Consider the following 23,962-nt stretch of genomic DNA (forward strand, 5'->3'; position numbering starts at 1 on the left):
ACGCCCGAAACAATACAGGAAACTAAGGTCCGTCCGAAACACACAGTACACTTATTATCCTTATTATCCTTATTATCCTACTAAGGATAATAGGATAATATAGGATAATAAGCACACAAATACATCCCGTTTGCTGTATTGAGACCGCGTGATGACCCAACAGAAATTAAGCTCAGGCGTGGCCGCTTACGTGCGACTGATGAAGCCATCGTGGCGACCCTGCACAGTCAGCATACCTTATGCTGGTCAACAGATGCTGCGAGCTGACAATCAAATGCTGTACGTCAGCATTACGCCTCTTCATAACGTCTCAGCATTACGCCTCTCTGTTACATCTCAGCATCACGCCTCTCTATTACATCTTAGATCACACCTCTCTATTACATTTCAGCATCACGCCTCTCTATTACATCTCAGCATCACGCCTCTCTATTACGTCTCAGCATCACGCCTCTCTATTACGTCTCCGCATCACGCCTATTTATTACGTCTCAGCATCACGCCTCTCTATTACGTCTCCGCATCATTTCAGCATCACGCCTCTCTATTACATTTCAGCATCACGCCTATTTATTACGTCTCCGCATCACGCCTCTCTATTACATTTCAGCATCACACCTATTTATTACGTCTCCGCATCACGCCTCTCTGTTACATCTCAGCATCACGCCTCTCTTTTACATCTCAGCATCACGCCTCTCTTTATTACGTTCCAGTATTTCGTCACCATTGTTTGATCTTCATGCTTAGTAATTTTATTATAAAATTGAACTCCTTGCCTTGAGTTTCAAGATAGTACAAAATGAAGTGTAAGCTACCGAACTAAGTTCCACTATTTTTTTAAGTCAGTGATGTCTTATGATGAACTTATTCCGAATGTAGTAAAGTTTATAACATCAGTGACACATGCAGCAACTGTATAATTCAATAAATATTTCCAGTTTATTTCATAATATTTTACATTTCATAAACCGCGTTCTAGCAAAAATTTTGCCGAACTGTAACTTTCTTCGCCAAAAAAGACTCGCACAACGAAGCCTATAATGCAACAAATTAACGAGAACCATATTATTCGAGCGACACTGAGCGTATTTTAATGCATGCTACAATGATTGTTTATCATCCGGATTGGTAAGGTCAGGGCTCGCCGCAGTGACGATTTAAACACACCATTTCATTAACCGCTTATCTTGCCTATAAGCTACATCTTCAAATTTTTTGCTGCTTTCTGGACACGAACTCACGACTCGCTGATTTAATCCTGCTTCACCACTACACCACCACACGCCGTCCTCACGATTGCCAGACAATCCTGCCTCACCACAACACCACCACACGCCGGCCTCATGATTGCCAGACAATCCTGCCTCGCCACTACACCACCACACGCCGTCCTCACGATTGCCAGACAATCCTGCCTCACCATTACACCACAACACGCCGTTCTCATGATTGCCAGACAATCCTGCCTCACCACAGCACCATAATGATTGGTATTGAATGATTGATGCATTCGAAACGTTGTTTTACGAAATAAAAATGTCCATCGGTACCCTGATTTTCGATTTACCATTGCAAACGAAAAATTTTGTTCGATTAATTGAAAAAAGAATTAATAAAAAATTCACAATAAAATAAATTCTCTGATCTTTATTGAACCTTGCTTAAAGGAACCAATTTTAGCAACCAAAACTATATTAAGTAATAGTGACGGCTCTAAAGCTTTATAAACTGGGTACAGTCAAAAATTACGGCAACGTTCAAAGGTGCGTTGTGAAAAAAAACAGCAAGAGAAAAAAGCGTCGTTTATTCGTTAATTACAATTAAGTTGGTTAGAATTCATAAAAGAATGTGTCATCATCCTGCCCTGGTGTGAATAATTGTTTAGTTGAATAAACCTCAATCATTTTTTTCATTTCCATGAAACATCTACCCATTTGGCTATATTCATAATCAAAATCGTCCCGAAAGTCTTTGTAAACGTTCAAAATGAATAATATAGGCTGTATGAGCAAATTTAAATTCTGAATTATTCAGGAAAAAATTAAAATTAATTTTTATTCTGCTATTTTGATTTTTATTAGCATCTTGGTAATGTCTGTATTATAAACTCATATATTTGCATTGCTGGAACTTAAATAACCGGCGTTTCAGACTGCCTCGTCAAGCGAATCATCGTTCGGCACGACATTCGGGCGCTTTGGGCAATCGGATCGCGGTGCACTTTGGTCTGCACGCACGTCGTATTTTTAGTTGCTGCTCTTCGCTATTTTTGGAGTAAGTTCAATTAATTTCAAGTTGTAACTCTTATAGGTTATCGCTTTTCATCAATATGATTTAGTATTTATACAGTAAAATTAATTATTTATGTAAAATTTTCGTGGTCGAGTTGAGAACTTGAGTTCGAGGATACCTGCCTGCCGGCTGCCTTGAGGAAGCCGTTGTAATGATTGTTCTAGAACCGGCGTAGTGGCATAGCGGGACTTAAGACTCGTCCATTTCATTTTTGAGACCTTCTAGTAATTGATTGACGAGGATTCTAATAATGAATAGATTCTATAAAATTTATGGATTGCCATTATATCTAGACTAGAAAAACTCGCTGTTAACGAAGTACGAGTAGACAGTTGTCAGAAACTGCACTAGTGCACTTTACTTTCCTCTCTTTAGTCTTCACAAGTTCACTAATAACCTAGGAAGGAAGTAGTAGTACTAGCAAGAACAAATATCTGGATGGTTCACTTCACCTTATACTGAAATTGATGACTCAAGCTAGAATGATTATATGAAGTAGCTTCGTTTGCTGACCTAAGTTCAAGTTGTGGGGTTGCTCCGTCTCCGCGTCTCGTTGAAGTGACGTCACTGTCTGTTAGCCATCCTGGCCATGCCTATGTCTTCACAAGCAGTTAGGCTAGGTACTGCCTGTAACTTGCCATTTATTGATGTAGGCTATTTCATTCATAAAACCAAATAAATTATACTTATTATAGTAATGCTGGGGCATAACAACTAAGATTGAAGCATCAGTGAAGTGAAGACGTTTTATACCTGTTCCTGTAGTAGGTAATATTTGAATTATGATTTGCATGATTCAATTATCACAAGACTGCAAAAAATTGTAATTTTTTCTTAGAAAGCTTTGGTGCTAGGCTAATTTCTAATTGAAGTGTATCATAATTCATATGTAGTAGCTGCTAAGCTAATCAGTTGCTAATTGAAGTGTAGGTATCTGATCATATGTAGGATGATTTGTAGGTATTGACATTTTGAGTAATTGGCCAGCAAAAATGCAAAGACACTTGTTTCAAATGCCTTACTGCTATACAGTATTGGCTGTTTTCCTGAAACTGGGATTTATAATTGACTTTCCCTGACTGACAGGTTTGAGAAAATCTGGTTTTGACATATTTTCAATTTATAATCATTTTTTCATATGAAGATATGATACTTGGTTCTTGGTATATAGATTAGATCAGGTATGGAATATATCTGCCTTATGAGCTGTGACTGGAGCTTTCTCACTATTTTTGGTGCTGCAACTTGCAAGATTCCTGTTTGATGGACTAATGCTAATTTCATTACTTGTTAGTAGTAATAAGGTACATAAGACATAAGAGGGCTGTGAGATTCAAAATCAATTTGAAATGTCACAAAATTTCAGCAATGTGTAAAAAATATCCCATCTTGTATCAGCTTATCTGATAAGGGTGTAGCCAGCATGCAATTCAATCTAATTGGAATGTAACTTATTTCTCACACATTGTTGCCACTTCAGCACTTGCCATTGTCAATTTGTCACCTTCATTTGTGGCAGACAAGAAACCTTAGTTGCCCCTATTGTGAGTCCTATGTGTAAGTATCAGCAATGCAGTATTTTTGCAGCACAAGATAACAAAAAAAAAAAAACTTGCAGTCTTTTAGTTATTTGAAAATGAACCCAAACTAGAGTCTCTTCCATGGCTGATGTTAAGTGGTTGGCATATAAAAGTGATGATGTCTTAAAAGGAGCATTGAAGAATGAAGATGGATCTTCTGATAAGTTGTATTACTATTATGCTTATTAAAGTTTAGTATTACCTCTTCAGCAACAGGCCAACAGATGCAGAAAGATTCAGAAATAAAACATTATGGGGCAAAGAGGCAGTGACAATTTATTTAAAATTCTCACTTGGAATATTTTGTGTATTCTAGGCAGATCATAATTGGTAAACTGATTGAATATTGTGCTATAAAAAATATTGGTTTCTATCTTGTATTGATAGAAATGCATATATAAACACTACTAGCACTACACTAGGAACATGAAAAATTTTACTGAAACATTTAAACAACTATTTACTAATTCAAAAGCTCTATTAGTTCAAAGATTGTGTTTTTAGCGCATTTTCTCATTGATGAAAAAAATGCACTATTGTCCTCGCCATCTCCATCTGTCTGTCTGTCCATCTATCCATCCGCAACTTCACGTTTTTGTTACAAGAAAATGTGCTCTGTCACTCACTGCAGTGACTACTGAGCTATATTTTTTGAAGTAGGAAGCAAAGTAATGAGTCAAACCTAACATTTTTCCAAGATCAAACAATTTGGTTTTAAATAAAACCTGCTCTAAAAATGGAACAAATAAAAAAACTTTTAAAAACCATGTTTTCTTAACAGACTAAAAAAAACATTTACTCGTACATAACATTTAAGTTATGTAAAATGTTATGTAATGTTATGTAGGAGTAAATGGTTTTTCTTTTTTGTCTGTTAAGAAAACATGGTTTTTAGGTTTCTTTGTTTCATTTCCCTATTTTTAGTTTTGTAAAAACCAGAAGAAAGTGGTTTTTAGAAATATTTTTATATTTATTTATTTTCTACTTTTTAGTTAGCAATTTTAGCAATTCAAATCAATTTCCAGGGTTGGCAAGTGTGGATGTTCGAGAAAAAACTCGATTTCAAACCATGAATTTTTTGTGTTTTTTATTGAAAATTTTTTTACATTTTTTTTCAAAATTATTATTTCTGATGATCAAATCTTGTATTGTTAGGCAGCATAAGCATGCATGCCAAATTTCAACTTACTAGGATGTTTAGAAGTGCTCTAAATTAAGGTTTGAATTTTTGATGACAGACTGACATGAAACGAAGTCAAGAAAAACATGGTAAAAAACATGGTAATATCTTAAAGTTTACTATGTATTTACTCTTGTAAATCTGCTAGGATTAATGACTCTTCAATCACTAGATTGTGTTGTGCAAGATTGGTTTTCAATTTATTTCGTGCACCTAAATTAAATATTTCAAGGTCTAAGCACTTGTCTCCTCATTTCAGGCCATTATTTAACATTTTTGTGACTTTGATTTTAAAACGTCTTCTTTAAAATTTTACATGGTTTTCACAATGTGTTGAAATTGAAGTAATAGTTACAGAAAAGCATAGTGCATGTGAATGTTGCTTGGAAAATGCTTGGTTTTATTAGGAACCATTAGTTTTTATATTCTGCAGCAAGAATCTTCAGTGTGCAAGTTTTATCAAAACTCTTGGTAATTGTTTTGAACATTCAGTTTACATAGGTCTTGTGTAAAGTGGTTGCTTCAGACCAGCATAAAGCTTATTTCTTGAACAATGGTGCCATAATGATGAATGAATAGTCATTTGTCAAAAAAGTTTAGATTAACTTGTTGACTAAGATTGCTTCATCTTGTACTATTATTTCATTTTTTGTGCTGTTTTTAAGCAGGGTTGCCAGACGGTCATTTTTTCCGGACAAATTCCGTGATTTAGTTTTTCTCAATTGCCTTGGCTGGCTAAAATTTATGATAGTGGTACTTCCTAATTAAATTTTGAATACTGCAAAAAGAAAATAAATTGAATTTTTATAGCGGAACCTACAAATAGACTAGTATACATTGAATTATTGGCCTTTTTTGTTCCCGGATTCGGCCGATTTTAGGCAACCTGAATTATGTACCACTACCTCTTGGAGAAATACATTTTGTGGTACGCATATGTACCAATACGTAGTCAACGTGTTAACTTGTAGAAATAATAATGGATGGATAATTGCTTTTCCATTATCCCTACCTAATAATGTTTGGTGTATTGAGATGACTTTGGTATTGGGTATGTGGCCACTTCCCTAGTTCACATCATGGTGATGTCTTGTACAGTTGACTAGTGATGTAGGAAGAGCATAGAGTTGAAATTTATGTATTTTTGTAACCCAAATTGAAGTGGGTTTCTTGCTTGGATAATATTACAACATGCTTGGCAGCTTCTGCAGAGTAAAAGCAAAAGAAACTCCTCATAGATGAGATAACCTGCAAAGTTACTAATCATAATTTTGCATATTAAAAAGCAGAATTGTTTGATCAACAAACGGTTCCTATATAAATTATTGAAAAGGTTTAGGGCTGATGCTATGCACAGAATGATGGGTGATTAACTGAGGTATGATGTGGTGTATAAGATGACTAAGGTATGTGACCTCAAACACAAACTTGGGGTTGTAAGGGCCAATGGTAGGTAATGATTCTATGAAATGATACATATTACTAACCTCTACAAAAAACTTGCATTGATTTGAGGCCTAAAAACGGCCACACATTATAAAGTTTCTCAAATATCACTAGGTCCTCTAAATTGCTTTATAGGTATTCAGAACATGTTACAATGACCACTCACATAAGTGACCACCAGATTTCTCTTTCATTTTAAAGTTCATTTTGTGGTTTTTGCAATGTTGCCCCTACCTAAACTGTATCTTAAACAGAATTTTCAACTTTGGTGTAGGTACATTTTTCAAATATGTAGACATGTTGTATCCAATAACACACAACACATGCTATTGCCATGACTGATTCAAATTGGTCAAAGAATTTTGGCATCAATCATAATTTTGAAGGCTGATTTTATTAAGGTTTTCTACTAATATGTGCTGCCTCCAGATTTTATAAAATGTTCGTCTCTGATAGGTGGTATGCATTGAAATTGTGCACATGAATTCTAAATTTGTAGCTGATGACCCATGCACTTGTGTTTGCCACCAGGCTTATCATATTGCCCCTTAATTAGGAAGAAATTCATTAAAAAGTTTATTCCAGCTGTGGTAGGATAGACAAAAAATGTTTCCCAAAGTTTTATTTTAAATTTTTGAGGCACTGAGTGAATGTTGAATGCAACAAAAGTTAGCACAGGGAGCCAATTTGTACTGAATTCATGTCTGTTCTTCATCACGAGTATTGTAATGTTGTTAATGTATCTCTTGGAAATCTCTTAAGGTGGAGGATATAAGAATATTCTTGTTTTTCTTCTAATTGGTTGGTATGTAATTTTGAAATTTTATCTCGACAGATTGCCCACCCTTCTGAAGGCTTTTCTTTTTGCACAACGCAATTAAATAATCATGTCTGACTGGGAAGATGATCCTACGCCAGTGGTGAGTGGAGAACCTTGGTAGAAGTTCTTGGATTTAGTGTTAGTCTCTCATGATTATTTCCCTTCGTATATAGAAATTTCATGGTATAGAATCCATTGGTCAGTCAATTGAATTGCTATTTGATAAAAATATTTGCAGAAAAAATAAAGGCATTTACTGTAAACTTTGTTGATTACATGCAAATTTGATAGTTTTTGGATGCATAGTGGTATATATAAAATTTTAGCTTAACTATTTCTATTTTCCAGTCCGGAGGAGGAGCTGAGACCAACGGTTTTGGTGAGTAGATGTAGAATGACTATGTTGTGGAATAATCAGATTCTCGCTATGTATTAAGCTTATTTAGCTTGCAAGCAAGCAATGCTGAATAGCCTCGCATGATGTTAATTATGGATATTTAGTTTTAAATTGTAATTTTTTTGGTCTAATTATTTGAAGAGTCGAAAGTGTCTCAACAATCCTGAATTGACTTCATGCATTATATATACTTTCTTGATTCTGAGTGGATAAATTAAGGCTCAAATATTTGTTTGTATTAATTTAGCTCAGAATTGATGCACTAGATTGTTAATGAACATGAAATTTACTGGAGTGCATGTTTACAATATTGTGATCTTAAAAATGAAGTTCCATGTTCCCCAAAGTTGCATTAAACTCTGCGTGATTATTGTTGATGTTAACGTGCGTGTGCTAGCTATCATGAGCTGGTATACATGATACCTCCACCAGGCTCCGGGAGTGGAGGGTGGGGAGGTGGTGGCAGCCGTGGAGGACGTGGTGGTGGTGGTGGTGGTGGTGGTGCCAGCGGCAGCAATTTTGCTTGCAGAAAGGCAAGTTCATTTGACACTTGATCAGGGCTGCAAAAAACCCTGGGTTTATTTACAAATTGCTCAGCCCATTTTTTTTTTTTTTTAACCTAGGGTTTTATTTGGAAAAACTCCAGGCTAAATGGGTAAAATTACTATTTTTGCTTTCATTTATTTATTAAATGTTATTTTTTAATAAATGTGTATTTGTGTGTGTGCATATATATTTGTGTATTTCTTGTGTATATATTATTTATTAGCTTCAAAGGCTTTCTCATTTGTTGACCGTTGAAAAATTTGATGCTGGAGTAACGACTTCTATAATTGCATTTGCCATGAATTTTAATCCAATAATCGTCAATTTTTTATATAGCGAGTCAGTGATGCATCGTTAACTTGATGTATAAAAAAACCAGTGACATCTCTGCCAGAGACTACAAATAAATGAATTGTTGTATCGGGATATTGTGCTAATTTAAATAGTATGATGAATCAACACAGTCTGCTGTTTGCCCGTCAGCAACTTCAGTGTCCTTTTCTTCCTTGTACAACTTGTTTGTTATTAAGTCAGGCATGAACTCCCGATTGTGCTTGCTTATGCAGCAGTTTGAATAGCCTTTTATGTTTTTCTTTGTGTCTATACAAAATTGTCTTTATGATTGTTTGCATTTTAAGAAGAGAAGAAAAATAATTATTGAATTATGGTCCCATGATGTTTTTATGTCCATTGCATTATTTTCAAAACTGAAGTAGTTTTTTATTATTATCTAGTATTTTAAAGACCGAAGTAGTTTCCAAGTAAAGCTCGTTATATGCTTCTATAATAACACATCTTTGTCGGAATTATAAAGCGATTAATGACATTTGCAGTGCGGTGAAGACGGTCATATGGCGAGGGATTGTCCCTCAGGTGGTGGAAGCAGCAACAGAGGTCAGTTTGATTGTAGAAAGTTCAATAATTTCAAGGTAAATCTTATCTAGTACATCTAATTTAAGGTACATTAAGGTATAATACGTCACCGTTAACGCACCTCTTCCTATTCTAAGGTGCCTCTAGCAAATTTTGTACGAGCGAAGTCTTCTGTTTAGCAACACTGTTTTCTTGTGGCAGGTGTAGATAAATTAAATTCTTGAACTTTCCGTATGGGACTTGAGGTTGGGCAAGAGATTCAAAAGATTTCGGTCAGTGCCCAATGAACGTGAATGTCATTTTATATTTATATTCAAATTGGGATGACGAGATGACTCATCATGATAACTATTATTTAATTTAGTTTTTCGCATTTCTTAAATCTAAAGCTTATTCTTCATTTGTTGACTGCTGTGTAAATGATACTGTTGTACGTGTTGACGTAATTGATCCACGAGGGTGGAATTTATTAACTATTATAACCTAGTTTCCTTGGTGTTACCTTGTGTGGAGCAGCAAGCTAATTATTTTTTTTGTCTAGGTTGCTTCAAATGTGGCGAGGAAGGCCACATGTCACGTGAATGCCCCTCTGGAGGTGGCGGTGGAAGTGGAAACAAAGGTAAACTTTGCTTATAATTGTATGCTAAACACTTTTTCTGGTAATTAATTTGCAAACGGTATTTCCAAACATTTCGTTGAGACATGCTAACGGTATGAAAAAGACAGTTTATGAAATTTCCAAGCTGCTGTGAAGTTGTGAGTATTGAATTACTTGGACATTTCTAAGGTCCAATCACCTGGAGCAAAGAGAAACCTCACCCTGTGTTCAAATTCACCAATTTGTGCTGATGTAAGCTAAGCTTGGTAGGTTACCACGAGAGCTATGTTCATCGTTAACTTTTAATGTAATGTGTAATATCGCTGAAATTAAACGGCAGTCATATTCGAGAGCTTCTGATCAGCTGGGAGTAGATCTTGAACTATCTCCTTACGTACGATTAGATACAGAATTGCAATTTTACGTTTCTTTGAAGTTGGGTCGAATGAACGCTCGATTTTTAATCACATTGAAATTGAGTTAGTGTACTGTTAATTATTGGATTGTGGTCTAAGCCATCCAGAGTTTCTCTTGAATGTCAATCTTTAGAATGCTTTCCTGAAGTACCAGTATTTATAAGAGTTGGTGAGAAATCTCGCTCTCATAGTCCACGAAGGCACTGTTGGCGCTTTGTTGACCAGCGCTTAGTGTTGATTGCCGTACTGATTTTTAACGATTTTAGGCAAATCGGTTCGTAATTCCATACAAGAACCTGGAAAATGTTTTAAGAACAGTTTTTTTTTAATTTGGAGGGCATTTCTAATCAGTTCTTTGACTTGAGTTTTTCTTTCTCCGCGGATTTCTACCGTGAAAGTAAACTAACCAACTATTTTTGGTCTATATTTGTTGAGCAAATTTCCTGTCGTGATTAGAGACATTAATATCCTATGGATTTGTTCTTAAAAAGACCTCATGGACACTTTGAAACCGTCAATATTCATAAAAAATTTTCATAAAATTGTCGGTCCTTATGATCGTTCTCCAAGAATTGTATTCAAATTTGACCTATGTTTATTGCTTCAATTTTTCAGGATGTTTCAAATGCGGCGAAGAAGGCCACATGTCACGAGACTGTCCCAACGGCGGCGGCGGCGGTGGCGGTGGCGGCGGCGGCGGCAACAAAGGTGAGTTCTGTTACATTGCTTCCATTCTCAAATTTAGTGAAGAAAGAAGTTATACATTCAAAGCATGCTTTACAACTATTGCACTGGCAGGTAATTGATCTTGCTTCCTTGGTCGAGTCAGCAAATACGTATCATACCTTCAAGTGAAGGAAGTAATCTAAATGAAAACGTAACTTTTCAGATAGCGTACTTTTTTGAGCATAGGTAGACGTGAAGGTGAGCGTGGAACGCCTGGAAACGGCAGCGTATCACTTGACGACGCAGTATGGGAAATAAGTTGCATTTTATCTCGCCCCATCCGCTTACATAAGCGCTTTCAGTTAGCAAGTTTATTGGTTTAATTTGAGCCGTGTAAGATCTATGAACAAGGCACGAAAAGGAAAAGAATCGGCGACAGGCCACATCAGGCCTACACTTCAGCGTCGACATCACTATGTTATGTTATGTTAAATGCACTGGTACCCGAAACTGGCGTACTGCAGCCTATAATAGCTCAGCCAGCCTCGCAGGGACACCAGAGACAATTAAGTGCTCTAACTTGACTGACTAGGCCTTAAAAGTATTATTCCACGCAGTAGGGGCGGATAATAATCTTACAACTGTAAACCAGGGATTCGTTTTGGTCTATATTTGTGAAGCAAATTTTCTGTCGTGATTTGAACCAATAAAGATGGATTTATTCTAGGAAAGACCTCGTGGACATGTTGAAACCGTTAATATGTATAAAAAATTTTCATAAAATTGTCGAACCTTCTAATGGTTCTTCAAGAATTGTATTCAAATTTGACCTATGTTTATTGCTTCAATTTTTTAGGATGTTTCAAATGCGGCGAAGAAGGCCACATGTCACGAGACTGTCCCAACGGCGGCGGCGGTGGCGGTGGCGGCAACAAAGGTAAGTTCTGTTACATTGCTTCCATTCTCAAATTTAGTGACGAAAGGAGTTATACATTCAAAGCATGCTTTACAACTATTGCACTGGCAGGTAATTGATCTTGCTTCCTTGGTAGAGTCAGCAAATGCGTATCATACCTCTAAGTGAAGGAAGTAATCTGAATGGATACACATTTGAGATCGCGTACTTCTTGGAACATTGGTAGATGTGAAGGTGAGCGCGGAACGCCTGGAAACGGCAGCGTATCACTTGACAACGCAGTATGGGAAATCAGTTGCATTTTATCTCGCCCCATCCGCTTACATAAGCGCTTTCAGTTAGCAAGTTTATTGGTTTAATTTGAGCCGTGTGCTCCTGGGAGCTTATGACTAATAGCTTAGGAATGGCTATTGGCCACCAAAGCTAATTATTACACAAATTTTTGTGATTGTTGTCTTGTGATTTTTACCCTGCAGTGGTAACTTAGCAGTGGTCGCGTGCTAAAACTGACCAAACTGGTCACATTTATTACGATAATGGCAGGTAATTGATCTTGCTTCCTTGGTAGAGTCAGCAAATGCGTATCATACCTCTAAGTGAAGGAAGTAATCTGAATGGATACATAACATTTGAGATCGCGTACTTCTTGGAACATTGGTAGATGTGAATGTCAGCACGGAACGCCAGGAAACGGCAGCGTATCAGTTGACGACTCAGTATGGGATATTAGCAGCATTTTAGCTTGCCCCATAGGCTTACATAAGCGCTTTCAGTTAGTAAGTTTATTGGTTTGACTTGAGCCGTGTGCTCCTGGGAGCTTATGAGTGGCTATTGGCGACCAAAGCTAATTATTACACAAATTTTTGTTTACATGTTGTCTTGTGATTTTTACCCTGCAGTGGTAACTTAGCAGCGGTCGCGTGCTAAAACTGACCAAACTGGTCACATTTATTTTCGCTTTTCGGTTTCATTGAGGTTGATTTTACTAGGTGTGGATTACACATGTAATCTACGCGATCACTTTAGGGTTAAATGAGCTGAAATGCAAGTAACGTGGAGCAAAATTGCCGTGGCAGGTTGCTTCAAGTGCGGGGAGGAAGGCCACCTCTCCAGGGACTGTACCAGCGAGGCGTCCAACGGCAGACCGGAGAGGCCTCGTGGTGAGCAAATTTATTCTGTATCGTGTCTGAATTAAGCAAGAATTGAGACGTCGATTTCTAGTTTCACACCCGTTCTGTCGGAATAGAATCATTTTTATATTGAAGATTTCAGGTACCTAATTATGCTTTGGTAAATTTATAAGATTTTCTATTCCTGACAGTATTTTTTAAGGCTGCTGATCATGTGATGATTTGTCTTCTAATTCGCGAAATTCCTGATTGTGAAATATCACGATTGTGAGGTAATGGAATGATGGGCGTTTGGCTAACCCCAATTTTAGCCTCTGTTTTATGCTAGCAATGGGCTTACACGATTTTCTTGCTCTGGTTTCAAAGAGTTAGAAATATTGACGAGGTCACAAATATAGCGTTTCCTTTTGCCATGCCACTTGATAAGTTTTGATCGTGCGCATGCTTAATCAAAGCAACATCATTACATAACTTAACTTGGCAGTGGGCTCAAAAATTAGGATTGGTCCCTGACAGTGCCGAACATTCTGAGAAACTGAAGAAGTTAGTCTGATGGCCTGCTAACATGGGCTAATAGGGATACAAAACACCATACAGTTGAAGAACAATAAACTTTCTGCATTGCATTTTTCAATTTTTTTTTTTTCAAATTGTCGAAACTGCATGAAATCAGGCATTTGTGCCCAATTTCAAGTGCTAGGAACTAAACACTCTTGACGAGCTAGCCTATAAACGAGTTTTCTCGAATGGATCCTCTTGATTAAGAAGTTCTTTATCTCTCTTCAAATTTGGCCCGTGAAAGTTTCATTTGGTCAGCATGCTCCAATAACGCTTCTGCTGCAAAAACAAACCATCTTATTCGTATAGTTTTTTAACATCCTTGTATCGCTATATCAACGGTTTCCAATAGGATGTTTCAACTGCGGAGAAGAGGGGCACAACAAGGCTGATTGTCCCAATCCTGCCAAGCCGCGAGAGGAAGAGCTTGGTCCGGACGGCAAGCCACGTCCTCCGTTGTACGTTCCTGAGCACATAACCGACGAGCAACTCTTCCTCGATGGCGTCACTCAGGGCGTCAACTTTGATGCTTATGAAAACATTCCCGTGTCGGTTAGTGGCGTAATATCTCGGGATTGAAAGTCGGTTTAAGTGAAAGTTGACTCTCGCACGCAATTAGAGCTGGTATTGGGGTCACGGCACAAGAATAGTTTAACTGTTGCTTGTTCAATTATACCGAAGCTCGTTGTTGGGAAAGATTAAATTTTTTTCCTTCAACGAAGTCCTGTATATGAAGCTTTATCGGTTGCTTGCTTGTTCAATCGTTATGCCATTTAATTGATCGACATTTCTAGAGCACTTTTATTAGGTATCTTCCCCATATGAAATGTTCGATGAATGTCTAGTCAATAAAAAGGCGGTCACCAAATAAAAAGGCTAAGCTCGCGTAATTCATTTCTGTAATGATTGTTGTGATGCACCTTAATGCAGGTCTCGGGCAGTGGGGAGGTCCCACCGCCATTAGCAAGCTTCAATGAGAGTGGACTTCGTGAACTGCTACTGAAGAATGTTGAGCTTGCCGGCTACAGGAAGCCGACACCCATCCAGCGTTACTGCATCCCTACCATCATGGCGGGACGGGACCTCATGGGCTGCGCTCAAACCGGCTCCGGCAAGACGGTACGTTGTGCACAGGCTATCGTTTGTTGAACCTTTGATACGATCATCGTAACCCTCGCATGAGGAAGAAAGTGACATTCAGGAAAAGTTCAAGCAGTTGTGTGATGTTAATGATCCCACTTGGTGTTTTTTGTTTTTACACACGGCATTTTTTTAAATGTATGAGAGAAATTTTGATCTAAATGAAACCTTGTCTACAGGCGGCATTCTTGCTACCAATTTTGAACGGTATTCTTGCGAGTGGAGAAGTTGGCAGCAGCATGTCAACGGTGGCTGAGCCTGCGGCTGTTATCGTGGCCCCTACACGTGAACTAGCCATTCAAATCCACAACGAGGCCCGCAAGTTCGCGCTCAAAAGCATCGTGCGCACCGTCGTTTGTTACGGCGGTGCTGCAACCAACAGCCAGTATCGTCAATTACAGGTAATCTACCTCGTTCAACTGCGAAGATGAGCTTTCGGAGATTGTTTTTCGCTTGCATGAATTAAGTAGATTATCCGTTGCACTGCGCTCATACAACATTTGTCATGTCCGACACGGATAGGATGTAAAATTCTAGTTATCTTCTGTGAATTGAGTTGGTGGCAAGATGGGCGATTTTCGTTTTTGAAGTAGTTGGATTGCTGTATTGATCAGTCTATTTATGTACAGTTTTTTAATCCCATGGCACCGGCATTAGAAGACACCTGGCAAGGTCACAATACCAAGTTGATACTTAACCAGTCATCTAAGAAATATTTTGTCCTAAAGCTTCATCCCATTAATGATATTATACCACATTACATTGTATAACTTTTCCTCCTCGGTTTTAGAAAATATTTTCGTGTTCTAGAGCTTGTGTGAAGATATCAGAATTGAACGAATATTTTTACGACAGAACGGCTGCGCCATTTTAGTGGCCACTCCAGGACGTCTGATGGATTTTATTGATCGCGGGCGCGTGAGCTTCTCATCCGTCAAATACGTGGTACTGGACGAGGCCGACCGCATGTTGGACATGGGCTTTGTTGGGGACATCGAGAAGATCATGAACCACCCCACGATGCCGCCTCTGTCCGATCGTCAGACGCTTCTCTTCAGTGCCACATTCCCTGAAGAGGTTTTCTTATTATAGCTTGAAAGTGAAATAACCTTTTTATTGGTTAATTATTACAGAACATTGTTTGATAGCGTTATGATATTATTAAATTGTGTGATATATATTATGTTATTATATTAAATGTAATATTGTAATTTATAATGTTACATATCATTATATTAATATTGAAACGTTTAGGAAGTTCTCGTTTTACCCTGAAACTTTTCTGACGTTCATTGATTCTTTCCCCTTACAGATTCAGGCTATGGCAGGGAAGTACCTGAACGATTACGTTTTCTACGTGGTCGGTGTGGTTGGCGCCGCCAATACTGATGTTGGCCAAGAAATCCTGAATGTTCCTAAATTCCAAAAAAGGGACATGTTGATCACAAAATTGAAGGAAATCATGGACGCGAGCACCGGTAATATTTTTAGTTTTAGAGTTATCTTGACTAAGGGCTACTTTTTAGTAATCTTGACTTGGGCTATCAAAAGCGCTTGAACAATTGTTATAATGACATTGAGAATATGTAACATAAAGGTGCCTCTAGTCTAAGTGAGAATTGTTTGTGCCGTAGTTCAGTTTCATCTTATGATATAGTTCAAACTGTATTTCGCGGTATGCTGACTTGGCATTTCTTTTCAGAAAACAAGATCCTGGTGTTCGTGGAGACTAAGCGCACTGCGGACTTCATCGCTTCCTACCTGTGCACGCAAAAGTTTAGCAGCACAAGCATCCACGGGGACAGGTAGCAATAATAATAATAATAATACTTGAAATATTGTAGAATTTTCACTAATCGAGGGGTAAGGACTATTTGACTTGCTTGACGGATATTAGTTCTTGTCGCATATAGGCGAAGAAAGATTCACGGTTGGATTTATACATAATTGTTAGGCATTCAACAAAATTGCGGTCTAAACGCAACGTTTTCGCCTATTTTCAGTTTTTATTAAGCAGGCATATATATATCTATAAAACACGTTTGATTGCCTATTCCAGGTTTCAATCGCAGCGAGAAGAAGCCCTCGCTCAGTTCAGGGCAGGCGTCCGATCTATCCTGGTGGCTACAGCTGTGGCAGCTCGCGGGCTGGGTGAGGCTCATTTTTGCGTGGCAATGTACTTACTAGGGCATGTTTGATCCTTGAAGTGCCATAACAAATTTTTTTCAGTTTAAAGCTGCACTGACTACTCTAGTTCATTAACGTAGACACTTTTAATTTATTTGATTTTGTTCGTGATTAGGTCTTTGCTCTAGAGTCTAGATTGTCATTTTGCATTGCGATACTCAAGAGGAATTTAGCAGCCAAGTAATATCGCACTAATGATCATTGAATAGATTAGCTGAACGTGAAAGAAAATTGTTAATTTGGTACTTCGTCCTTGGTCGGGATGCGTTCACGTTTTCATAAGTCGAAATATTCTACTTTTCGAATGATTTGGCTCCATAATCTTTGCAGATATAAGAGGCGTGTCGCACGTGATAAACTACGACCTTCCGAAGGAAGTGGACGAGTACGTTCACCGCATAGGACGGACGGGACGAGTAGGAAATAAAGGCATGGCCATCAGCTTCTACGATGAAACACAGGATGGACCTCTTGCTAAAAATCTAGTGAAAATTTTGTCTGACGTGAGTCGAATAGAAATTTCGGAGCTTTGATTTGCTTTATATCTCATTACAATTACTAGCGCTGACACCATTCCTGACACCCTAACCTGGTAGTTGGGACAAATGTTTTACTTTTTATTTGCTAGCCCTTTGGTTCTTGAACGCTTGATAGCTCATGTTGTTGTGATTTTCTCTTCAGGCGGAACAAGAAATTCCTGGCTGGTTGAAAGACACGGCTGCCTTGAGTGGTCATGCTCAGACCTACTACGGCACCGGTGATTTCGCTTCCACCGACATCAGAGGACAGGTACAAATTTCAGGTTATGAGTTTCACGTTTTGCTATTCATTGCTGGTGTAAATATAATGCAATGTGTCTGTTATTACTATAACTTGGAATGGGCCTAATAACGAGTTATCGAAGAAATCTCTTATTTCTGTCTATTTTTGCGACGTATTTTTCACTTGTCCAAGGATCTAACTATCTCTCGAGATCAAACAAATTTGATTTCCTTGTAAAAGGGCCTATACCAGGAGGGATCTGCTCAAGCATTTGGCGGTCCTGCTCCAGCCGAGGAGGAAGAATGGTGACCGTCTTAGTTTCGATTTGATCGTCCACGACTTTAGTTTTAAATTTGATTTCTCCGTCATCTGACGGAAGTTATTTCGCAGTTATAACGGAAGTTCTGTTAACGAACGCTTTAAAACTCGTTCACCGATGGCGCTTTGTTGCCTTGGCTCCATTTTTGCCATTTTGACTCAAGTTATACTTTGTTTCTTTTATACGGATATAAAAACTAACAAGTTGTGGGTTACTTACGATTGAAATGTTTGTCCTAAAAAAAGGGCCGGTAAGTTAACTGTTTTTGAATAGAAATTTAAGTACCGGAATCTTGTCAACTGAAAGCTTTCCTGGAGAATGGTATGCTTGCTTATTGTGCTGCGAGATGGGCTATTATAGTTCGCGTTTAGCCCAAGATAAGATATAAAACTGAAGCTTTAATAACGAAGCTAGTGCTGGATCGTGCAATTTTTGCGCTACCTATAGCAAGTTGAACTGGCTACCGTCATATGTGATACCGCCTAGTCTAGTCAGTCAACGCCACAGCAAGCCTTTTTATGGAGAGTATATTCAGTAGAAAGATTATCGTCTTTCACTTCCATCCCTTGTGTTTAGTAGCATCTTCGTTCTTGCATCTTTAGTAGCATCTTCGATGCAAGATTAGGCTCTACTGCACCAAGCGTTACATTTCTAAAGTGAATCGATATCACGTGTTGGCATCCATTAATTTTTAATTTAAGTGTTTTAGTTGGCGACAGCGAAAGGATACTTCCAGCCAATTCTGGTTTTGCTGTAGTATTCCGGGCGCAGTTCTTGCATGAAGGTGAGACTGAAAACTGCCACAATTTTACCCTGTTGTAATTCAGTTTCAAACTAGATTGGGAGGGCTGCTACCCGCGCATTGACGCGGATGCCATAGTTCCCCTAGTTAAGAAAGATCGTGAAGCACCGATCAAGCGACGTCTGATGGCTCTAAGTTAACCTAACCTCAACTTGACAGAATGCTAGGCAAAGATCCGGGTAGACAGAGCAACCGTGCTTGAATGGCGAGGCTCACACGGCTTCTATCAGAAGCGCTGCATTCTAACATGTACATAGGGTAAAAAAAAACTCAAAATTCAGTCCAGTATTAAATTATTAGAGGTAAAATACGCAGGTGAATCCATATATGACCACAGTACTCGTTCATCACAATCTTCTCAAATATCGTTATGTACAAATTTACAAGAGTGTTTCATCAGGTGTATGGTGATTATATAAGAACGGACCAATAAACCTGGAGCGTGGACGCAGGGTCTGAAATCACGGTTCATTCACCATCTGGTGAGCTAAGCACATAACCAATGCTATTTTTTAGTGAAGCGATACCTATTAGCGAACGCGAATAACTAGAAACTTGAGTCGACAGTTGAATTTTCAATTTGTTCTGGCGTATGATTCAAATTGTAATGCAACGGATTTCTCTGACGACAATTTGCAGGAGCTGTAGCTTATCGTATCTTTCTTGGATTAATTGTGAAAAATTGCAATCGCGTTTTCGCTTGACTTCTGGAAGTTGAATTTACACAGATAAACTATTCTCGTTGAAAATTTTCAGCACACAGGAATTAATAGTTCAGTATTGAGTACTTTCCTCTATTGTTCAGGTATTGATGCTCACCGACGGACTCTGAACTATTTTTCCTCATTATCGATAATGCTGTAATTAAAGTTAAGGGAAGAGGAGGGTCTTGATGAAAGGTATGGGTCTGAACTAGCCGAGAGAAATGTCAAACCGTGCTGTGAACACGCTACGTCCTAAGTTATTCTAAAGGGACGGATAAAGCGATAAGAAGCTCGTTGCTACAGAACAAATAAAATTGTCTACTGGGGAAAGGACGTACAGATGGAGCACACAATACAAGCGGGCAAATTCGTCAGCTGGACAAAAACGTCACGCGCGACGACAATATGCATAAGGAAATTTTTCATGAACTTTCGTGGTATCGATTAGAATTAAAGCAGGAGAACATCACCCAATGGCATGGAAGATTTATTCTAAAGTCAATTTTTTCATGTACTACATTAATCGGACCAGTGAGTGGCGTTAGGTAAAAAAAAACGTTGGGCGGCCTATTTATTTTGAGACGGGATTATACAAAGTTAATATCATTTTTATTAGGAACGATTGCTTTTTACTAGCCCTGCTCGTGGTAAAATGTTCGTGGCTCCGTGTCAGCTATCTGGAAATTGTTCAAATAAAGGTTGATTGGTTCAAATAACAGGCGAGCGGTATAGCAATTCAATGGTATTGAAATTTTTGAACTAACAAAACGAGGAAAATACTTGAATGAAATCGGGCGTTCCGGATTGAGTCATTAGGCAAATGTTCGTTTGGTTTCCCTGAACAAGCGAGATTCATTAAGTTGATACAAAATTGCAAGTTCGGCCTGTCTGAAATACTGGATAAGTTTATTCCCTCCGGCGCACCACTTTAGAGAATCGTAGGAACACGCCAACATATCGCTGCCGAACGAACAATTTCCGTTTCTACTCTTCACAATAATAATAAGAAACATCTGAGTAATTGAAGTTAACTACAAAGAAATATATCTAAAAATTACACAACTAACACTTAGTACCATTTAATATTTATAAACATGAGCCAATTTCACTCTTGACAGCCAGAAGTCACGACAATGTACAAAATTCATAATCTGGTTTCCAATTCCCGACTTCCTTTTTTCACGCTAGAATATGAATTCTTGGGATAATCGAGAATTATTTCTCCCTCGACACCTGAACCATCCTGGCAAGGTATCGCTTAAAAAATTGCTTTGCTGACAGAATCGTAAGAAGTCTTAAATAAATAAAAATGTATCATATAGATGCCCTCGAAACAATAGTACACGATAACAATCTTGACTACTGCCTCAGTGTGTGCAATAAAATAAATATCGTAAATGGCATCAGCACAGCTTTCGAGGTAATTGATACACTAAGTAATTCAACGTTATGCAGATTACACTCACGGGAGTCCGATGTTCTAAACCTATGATGTCATAGCAGGAATAAGATGTTTGTAACCTTCAGCGCAAGCTACAATTGGTGTAAAGTATCTGTGGAAAATTCAATTCCGGATATCAACAAAATCGTGTGAGTGACGTTAGTTCTTATCAGAATGCATCGATTAAACGCACTTTTTTCGAGTATTTGAAACGTCTTAAGAACTGAAATTAGTTTGAGCATTTTCTACGGAGTAACCAATTCAATAAAACTAACTGGCGCTTCAAGAGCAGTAAAAATGCTTAGGAAAAAAAGCAACAGGATATGAAGCAATTAGTGACGAGTTACAGCTCGGAACTCATTTTCTATTGTGGTTACAGAAGGAATTTTGCCGTCTAATTTTGGGTGCTCCAGCTGAGCACAGAACTTCCCCGACGAGACGCTGCGGCGGTCAAGCGAAGAGTCGCTGAATGCCAACGACTGCGTTGACCCGTGGCTTGACTGAGGGCATAAGAGAAATTTTTAGTTGGTGCCAAAACTACAAGTAACATTTACTATGATACAATTCACGTTACTTGCTAGTAACGTATAGCAGTATGATCAAAGTAGAATTATAATAAAATATGTACGTGAGAACGATTCCATTGACATTACGCTAATAAAAAACTTTTGATCAAAGTCGACTTGATATAACATAATATATGAGTTCATGTTGGCTCGTTGGACGCGAGCGTTGAAAAGATAGAAATACCATTGTAATTTTATTGATCAATTCGATTAGCATTTGTGCCAGTAAATTATTAGCTCTTTAGAATACAGTACCTTGGCGTGAGAACGTCCCGCCAGATGGCGCCTGTAGAGTACGACTGCCACGACGACGGCGCAGAGCAGCGCCACGCAGACAACTGTGATCAGCACCGACGCGTTCAGGAACGCTGGCTCGCGCCGCTTCATCTGAAAGAAACGACCGCGATTTTAATGTCTTGTGAAATTGCAACAGTTTTAATAATAATAATAATAGCGGTTTCAGAGTTTATTAGGCCAAAAATATTTCTACAACGATTGTGTATATTGAGAAATAATTATTCTGAAATTAATATTAGATACTCGAGCTAAATGCAGGTTATCGAAAGAAAATTCCATTTAAACTTACTCGTACAACTACGCATTCCTCATGTTATTAAAAGAACGCAATGACTCACTATTGAATGAAAACACTGGCATGAACACACCTGCGTCACGACAACCTCCCGAGCCAGAGCACCGTCAGCCCCAAGACCAGCAACTCGAATGCTGTTCGAGTGTTGCCACACTGGCGGCGCCACCTGGTGGTGGAACCACGAAGCGCGCATGTCGGCGGGAACTCGACGCTGGTCATTTGACAGCGACAGGGCGAGCTCACCTCGTCGTACCTGAATTGATGCATAAACAATCGATATAATTAACCCAGATAGTCAGAGAATTAGACTTCGGTGCCAGTAAAGTTAGGCAAAGACAAAAAGGGCGACTAACTCTGGATACAAATTTGAGATTCAAATTAAATAACTTTTGATAGAAAATTCAAACAAATAGAAACTATTTATATTATTTCTCAGTTGAGTTATACTCAACTGTTCGAGCATTAAGAACAACTTCCCTATAATTTATATCAGCACTCTTTTATAGAGCATTCCATTTTAGAATGTAAAAAATTTGTTATATTTTATTCAAATGACAATGAAAGCTCATGACAAAATTATGCTGGCAGTTTAACTTCTGTAAAATCTCATTTTTATAAAAATGTTCGAGCATTGTTCGTGCATTAATTTTGTATCATTCAGTTGTAAGATAAACAAATCAGAAAGATAGATTTTTTGCCCATAGCACGAATTCTTAAACATCATTGAAATGCAGAGAATTATTTTAATCCTAATTGGAAATGGATGATTCACTTTTGCAAAAGTTATACTTTTTCTTAAGTGCATTTTTATTATTTTGTACAGTATTTGTTAAATTGTAAGCATAAACTGACTTGGTCCTCCAGTTTGTAGGCAGCGTCAATCTTGCCAGGTCCGCGCAAGGTGAACTTGACCTGCGTCACGTCGGGCAGGTCCACGATGGACACCTGACCATCAACACCGCTGGGCAGCAGCGAAGACAACAGGTCAGTCATCTGCACATTTTGATAGGAGTTCAGTGAAGCATTCAAGCGTGGATTGAATTACGAAAACAATTTTACATTAGAGTGAATTTAATTAATCAAACACAACGTACACTGCAATGGATCCGTGTTTACAACTGGATATTGACTAAAATATTTACATAACTAAATGAAATGAACATAGAGAAAGCACAGGCAATGTAACATAGATGGGAGGAAACCAACCTGTTCGCGAATTTCTTTCTCGTGTCGCCTGCCCAGATGGTCGAGTCCAACTTTGTGGCCATGGAAGCCGAGCGTCACAACCACAGACTCAACCATGACAGGCTCTGCAAGCGGTTAAAATGAACAACCAGTTTTCTATTGAGACACAATATTTGCATGAATTTGACCTCAGTCGTCATCCTTCTGGATTCAAATTATGGCATTTTAGGCCTTATTCGGCACACACTTGCACGATGTTACTTCTCATTCGCACAAAACTTGCTCCGGTGAAGAGATTAAGTGCGATGAACAATGCGGGCCTTATAATTGCGTTTAACACTCAAGTTACGTGCCATGTCACATTTACATGCCAAAGCAACGCAGGTATTTGAAAGTACGGAGTTAGACTTCGAATGGAAAACCAACAACTCATCGGCGAAGTCATTTGGTACAAGAGAAAAGAAGAGGTAAATCATGTTTATTAATACAAATCAGCCATAGAAGCTGACAAACTCTAGCCGAGGCCACACTATAAACAATAGATGAGCTTGTTAGATGATCTGTGTGCACTCACCACACACGCGTTGTCCTTTGATGAAGTATGCTGACGGGTGCGTCTTCTTGCCGGTCTCGTCCACGCACCAGCAGCGGGGCTGAGACTCTTCAGGGGCCAGCAGGTCCGATTTATTAATACAAATCAGCCATAGAAGCTGACAAACTCTAGCCAAGACCACACTATTTAGAATAGAATAGAAGTGTCGGCACTGAAGAAATAGGCCCATGGTCTGTTGCCGATTCTTGGACCTTTCGTAACTTGATTCACAAGGGATCCGGCCTTTGGAA

General features: G+C 38.4%; 2 protein-coding genes across 3 annotated transcripts in view; one reads left to right on the top strand and one right to left on the bottom strand.

Annotated features, from left to right (window-relative positions):
• Positions 1-2,162: 2,162 nt before the first annotated feature.
• On the top strand, positions 2,163-18,373 carry LOC108681988 (probable ATP-dependent RNA helicase vasa-like). 2 transcript variants are annotated; one of them, XM_018171075.2, is made up of 19 exons: positions 2,163-2,277; positions 7,337-7,421; positions 7,670-7,700; positions 8,151-8,251; positions 9,098-9,158; positions 9,679-9,756; positions 10,767-10,859; positions 11,674-11,754; positions 12,810-12,893; positions 13,774-13,973; positions 14,352-14,540; positions 14,741-14,962; positions 15,417-15,638; positions 15,874-16,039; positions 16,264-16,366; positions 16,621-16,712; positions 17,079-17,251; positions 17,430-17,537; positions 17,751-18,373. In XM_018171075.2, exons 2-19 carry the CDS (start codon positions 7,389-7,391, stop codon positions 17,817-17,819), a joined length of 2,106 nt encoding a protein of 701 aa, XP_018026564.1. In that variant the 5' UTR covers positions 2,163-2,277; positions 7,337-7,388; the 3' UTR covers positions 17,820-18,373. The 2 variants fall into 2 exon arrangements, with proteins under 2 accessions (XP_018026564.1, XP_018026565.1); XM_018171076.2 differs by lacking the exon at positions 11,674-11,754.
• Positions 18,374-19,427: 1,054 nt separating this feature from the next.
• LOC108681986 overlaps positions 19,428-23,962 on the bottom strand; it is a gene marked incomplete at its 5' end in the record, with an annotated part of 40,090 nt that continues 35,555 nt past the window's right edge. Inside the window, 6 exons of the mRNA XM_018171073.1 lie at positions 19,428-21,276; positions 21,598-21,729; positions 22,008-22,187; positions 22,787-22,927; positions 23,141-23,244; positions 23,694-23,761. Of these exons, the coding sequence (XP_018026562.1) occupies positions 21,109-21,276; positions 21,598-21,729; positions 22,008-22,187; positions 22,787-22,927; positions 23,141-23,244; positions 23,694-23,761 (793 nt within the window). The remainder of the gene's footprint in view (positions 21,277-21,597; positions 21,730-22,007; positions 22,188-22,786; positions 22,928-23,140; positions 23,245-23,693; positions 23,762-23,962) is intronic.

Source organism: Hyalella azteca, unplaced genomic scaffold, assembly GCF_000764305.2.
Source record: "Hyalella azteca isolate HAZT.00-mixed unplaced genomic scaffold, Hazt_2.0.2 contig16876, whole genome shotgun sequence".
NCBI lineage: Eukaryota > Metazoa > Arthropoda > Malacostraca > Amphipoda > Hyalellidae > Hyalella > Hyalella azteca.